We start from the raw sequence: 5840 nt of genomic DNA, 5'->3' as shown, positions 1-5840 counted from the left end.
ACACCACCATGAAAAAATACATATACACACACACACACACACACACACACACACACACAATCACACGCGCACAGCCATACAACAGAGTTCTCGACGCAACCAAAGCCCCTTACCTGGGCACAACAGCACCCCTATAAAACAGTACGTCAACCACTCTCCCTAAATACCACTGTCAGTTCTATATCACCCCCCTAGGCACATAGCCCTCCTTCAGAACTTAAGTATGTGCAGGAAACAATGAAGTACATGTTTCGGTTGTCTTAGACCGCCTCATCAGAGCCCACCTTCCATTGTGTTTAGCGAAGCTATGATGAGAAAATCACTAAGTACCACAGCGTAATGGTTGCACCCTCACCAGTTTTTGTTTTTCTTTAGAAATGTTTAAAGAATTTGCTTCGAAATCCTATCTGAGTCGATAAATATAGTACCAGTCCAGAATATGGGATGAGTCTCCCCCACTTCTCATTCTCTCTCTCTCTTCCTCTCTCTATCTCTCTCTGTCTATTTCTCCCCTTTTCTTTTTCTGGAGGAAGTCAACTGCGTTTCAAACCTGGAGAAGGATGTCTTCTGTCAGGTTTAAAAAAATACATCGCATGTCACGACGTCGTCTCTACGACTCCATCACGAATTGAGAGAGGAAGGAAGGAGGAAGGAAGAAAGAAAGAAAGAAAGAATCCTTTTTGGTTATAAATTGTTACTTTTGTGTTTTCTTTTACTTGTTTCAGTCACTGGGCTGTGGTCATGCTAGGACACCACTTTGAAGGGTTTTAGTCAAAGAAATCGAGCCCAAAACTTATTTTTTAAAGCCTAGTTCTTATTCTATTGGAACCCTTTTGCCGAACTATTAAGTTATGGGGATGTAAACACACCAATACCGGTTAAGCAGTGGTGGTGGACAAATACAGACGTACATAGAGATAATAATGTGTATATATATATATATATATATATATATATATATATATGTGCTGTACTGTATATACATGGCAACTTCTTTCAGTCTCCGTCTACGAAATCCTCTCGTCAGGCTTTGATCAGTGTGAAGACTATAGTAGAAGATATTTACTCAAAGTACCACGCAGTGGGACTGAACCTGGAAGGATGTTGTTTGGAAGCAAGCTTCTTCCCACACACCCACGCCTGCATCTATGTAAGATATCAATATGCGTCAATGTATTTCCTTTGTATATCTCTGCTTACAAATCGTGATTAACTGCCAATAAATGCACTAACAATATGTCTTTTCTTATTTTGCAGACGACAGTCCTCTGAGGACAAACCACACACCACTTCTCCATAACCACCTGCTGCCACCAATTCCAATTCCAGCTCTATAACAGCACTATGTATGTCCGAATTACACACCAGCTCAAAATGGACAATTTCCAATCTATCCTCCAGATAAATCTACGTCGAGTCTAGTCCTCGATAATCGTAAATGTTGCCGGGTTGTCTAGAATGGAACAGAATGAAATCAATAGACACGAGGTCATTTAACTCCGACATATTTCTATTTGCCATCATTTTTCTCTGATAGTGAATGACTCACCATACCGACCACCGAACATTGCGACAACTTCGGGATAGATCGGTGTTTCCAAAATTAACCTTGATAATGATGAATGTCTACTTGATTAATATTTAATTGATCGATTGACTGCTTGATGACCATAACGATGACGATGATGACGATGACCAAGCTACCATTTGGCTTACATCTAGTGGTTGATTAAGCCGTGAGTTATCTCCAGCCTCGATGTGGTACGGCTGACGAGGGGATCGTCTGCATCTCCGATAAGCCTACACCGTGTGCTGCTACGTGAAAGGTTTTTATGGAAAACTGCATCTGAACGAGCAGAGTAACATTTTCCGAGCAAAACCACTGCTTTTTTTATTTTCTCTTCTTCATCAATCAGTGCAACTGTGTCCATCAATTTTCAATTCAAGGCACACCGGTGTGTTTTTCGATCAAACAGACACGGTGTTTATGAACTGGATTGTCACCGGAAGTGTCTAGTTACAAACTCTTGGTCGGAATTCACACTTATGACTCATGAATGCGTTTGGAACATTGCAACATTGTCAGATTGAATTTTTAGAACAAATTTAAAAGGGTGTTAACATACAAAATCAAAACCTGGTGGGTTTCCATATCATTTAACTATAACGTTTTGGATGCACATAATATGTTTATATAAACACATACTCACGCTCGCACTCACACACACACACACTCGGTTGCTCGGTCATGAGGTTTAAATTTGAATGAGTTGGACCTCAATTAATTTATCAAGCACAATCATATTTTCGTAAAAGTTGTATATTGGCTTAAAGACGTTATCAGGCTTAAAGGTGTTATCAACCAGAGTCGGCATACATATTTCTGCCTTGAAAAGAAAGCACACACACATACACACAGTGAAAGAGAGAGAGAGAGCGAAAGAATGAGAGAGTGAGAGAGATGTAGAGAGAGAGAGAGAGAGAGAGATACAAATACAAAAGAAGAGGTTAACCAATCAAGCAGACAATAAACGAGAGCCAGAAAAAAACAAAACAGAAAGTAAGCCACAACATAATTCTATCGCAATTCTATCTCAGACCGTCAGAAGGAAATTTTTAACAGAATTTTCCGATGGCCATAAACAGTAAAAAATCCATTACAAAATTAAACCTTAATCTATAGCCATACTCTTTCCAATGAGTATTTTAACTTGCACTTTTTCTTCCAAGCTTTAACTGAAATATATATTTTTCGACGTCTTATTTTCATAAACGACAATCACAAATATATCTTGACAAGCTGCCATGTCTTCAATTGCTGAGACTCTATCCCAATCTATTAAAGATTTAAATACATAGAATTTCTTTTTTAATCTCATCGCTACTTAATCTTAATCTGAGACAACCAAAGACACCAGAAACGTATTACCTCGTTCAGATTATCTATACATGATTATAGAACGATTAAAAGTATCTGTTTCATTGAAGACATGATAAGAATACGTCAATACGTATCTACATTTTATGAAGATTTGCCGAACCAAACCAAACAATCTTGTCAACAAGATGCATCAGGATGAGACATATCTGTGTGTAGTTGCACAGTTATTTACTTAATACATCCAAGCATCTATCCATTTACCCATACACACACACGCACACACAAACACATATTTGACTACATTATATTCATACACATGCATTTATATTTATATATGTATATATAAACACGTGCGCACATCTCTTTGCCTATATGCGTATGCATCAAGCTGCCGGAAGTTTAGAGCTCGCTATTACGCGATCAAAATGTGAGACTTTTCAACATGTTCTTCGTTCTTGTGCCATCTGTCCAACCCCTCACCAGCTCGATAATTCGATCTATAGAAAAGTAATCAACTTTTACACCAGTAATATTGTATATGTACATACATACTTGAGAACGGAAAAGAAAAATCATGAACAGCCATAGAGGTTAGCTATCCAAGCGACAATCTGGGAAGGCTCGGATTTGGCAGCAAACAGATCGACCGGCACGAACGTTACAGATACAATCTCTTAGTGGAACAGTAATATGTAACAATTATTGTGGTTGTTATACAAATTGTAGCAATGGAGCTTCTGTTTCTTTGTCAGAAACTAGTTCTTGGCTTCTGAAGGAATTCTAAGAAATAAAAAAATAGTGAAAGCATAAATACACGCGTACACACACATACATAAATACATATATACATTTATATATGCATATACACTACACACCACAAAATAGCTCATATTTGTTCTATACTCGTCCAGTATATCTATCTATCTATCTCTTTATACACACACACACACACACACACACACACATATATACATAGAAAATTTGTGATTTTTGAGGTGCATATATATATATATATATATATATACATATATATATATATACACACACATACACACGTTGTTCAGTGTAAACGTACTTCTTGTTCACGATTAATTCTAAACTTTGGTGGTTTATATATAACCTTTCTGCGTGTCTGTGTGCGTGTGCGTGCGTGCGTGCATGCTTAAGCGTGTGTGTGCGAGTGTGTACGTACCTTGCTCTATGTAGTCAGCAAGTTAAAAAAAAGAACGGGGTCTGTTTAGCAGATCCCTTAAGATGAAAGGCTAATTTAAACCTCAGTTCATAGAACACACACACATACATAGATATACGCATACACACTCATACACAAACACATACACTCTCGTGCGACTACACACATACCCCCTTACACACACAGGTACGCGCAAAGTTGTAAAGCCGTGTACCAACCGACATAGCAGATATGAATGTCTGAGACCCTCAACTTTGTTGCTTTTGAACCGTGGCGATGAAAATGAATTTCACAACAGTAGCGTCACAGACCGTGTCTTTCCATAATGGCAGCTACAATGAAACCCCATTAGAATTCATGGAGACACGCATCGCTAGATTCATCAACCTCTACTATCCGCCTTTTCTTGTGCTCTTCGGTACAGTCTGTAACATTCTTGTCGTAATTGTGATGACCAGTCGGTATTTCTCTTCCGTTTCCACCGCCATATACATGCTAGCCGGAGCTCTGGGGGATGTCCTTTGTTTCCTCATAGCTTTGCCTGCTCACTGGGTTTATGTCAACTTCCCACATGCCGTCGAACGTACAGACGACGCACATTATATGTGTAAGTTCTTCAATTTCTTTGGCTGGGGTAGCAGTGACTTCGGGATTATTCTCACAGCAGCCATGGCGGCAGATAGAGCAATCGCCATTTTGTTTCCGTTCAAAGCCAATAGACTGTGTACGCCACGACGCGCAAAGTCCGTAGTTATTGGATTACTTGTCGGCGTCAGTGTCAAGGAGTCACACTTCCTGTTTGTGTCAGACATCGTGCCCGAATTCCGCAACGACCGCTTGTGCACGGTCACGGAACCAAACGAGATTTACAGGTGGTTTTGGCGGGATGTTTGGCCGTGGATTCACACTGTCTTCCTTCTTATCTCCTTCATCATCATCATCATGAGCAACATCGTCATTATATTTTACTACCGGAAATCAAAACGACTTCCGGTCAATCGTGAGATCCGAGGAGTGTGCGAGAACTCTCGTACACGTCAAATCAGTACCATGCTACTGGTAGAATCGTTTGCCATAATCCTGCTCACGTTTCCGTTTTGTATGCACACAGCGTTCACATCCCACAGACAATACAATTTGGAAAGTCCGAGGGAGAAAGCCGAAAACCTGTTGCTCTTCTCCGTTGTCTTCTACCTTCTCTACACCAACAAATGTGCCACCTTCTGTCTCTATTGCATCACGGGTTCGAGATTCAGATATGCCCTCTGTGACATCTTTTGCCACGGACGGTTCACCCGGCGTGCAGACAAGATCCAGAGGGGGAAATGCTTATCACACTCACATTTCTCCATGAACCACATGGCTGTACATCTACACAACCCACCCTAATCCACCTTACATCGCTCGAAGCAGTGGTGAGTCAGGGGTGGTTTTTAGAGTTAGGAGCACTACATTGATACAGCATACTCTTCATACACATCACCGCCGTCGTCGTCATAGTTGCCAATATAACCACGGCGGCGACGACGACCACCGTCACCACCACTGTCATCATCATCATCACCACCACCACCACCAGCATCATCATCGTCGTCTTCTTCGACATTATTATCATCATAATAATCATCACTAGAAATACCGCTGCCGCCACCATCTTCATCACCATCACCACCATCGTTATCGTCATTGTCGTTTTCGTTGTCTACATTTAGATAAAGGTTCCAAACCTGATGTCGCTTCTAATCGTTGAAATAATAATAATAATAA

At 40.3% G+C, this 5840-nt stretch overlaps 1 protein-coding gene and 1 long non-coding RNA gene across 2 annotated transcripts in view; one reads left to right on the top strand and one right to left on the bottom strand.

Annotated features, from left to right (window-relative positions):
• LOC128250904 (uncharacterized) overlaps positions 1 to 5840 on the bottom strand; it is a 202036-nt gene that overhangs the window by 191396 nt on the left and 4800 nt on the right. The window lies entirely within an intron of this gene.
• LOC106873896 (growth hormone secretagogue receptor type 1) lies at positions 4017 to 5818 on the top strand. The gene has a single exon (XM_014921423.2). It carries the CDS (start codon positions 4350 to 4352, stop codon positions 5460 to 5462), a length of 1113 nt encoding a protein of 370 aa, XP_014776909.1. The 5' UTR covers positions 4017 to 4349; the 3' UTR covers positions 5463 to 5818.

Source organism: Octopus bimaculoides, chromosome 26, assembly GCF_001194135.2.
Source record: "Octopus bimaculoides isolate UCB-OBI-ISO-001 chromosome 26, ASM119413v2, whole genome shotgun sequence".
Lineage (NCBI taxonomy): Eukaryota > Metazoa > Mollusca > Cephalopoda > Octopoda > Octopodidae > Octopus > Octopus bimaculoides.
Note: the sequence above shows the minus strand (reverse complement) of the source record. Positions and strands in the feature narration are given on the sequence as shown.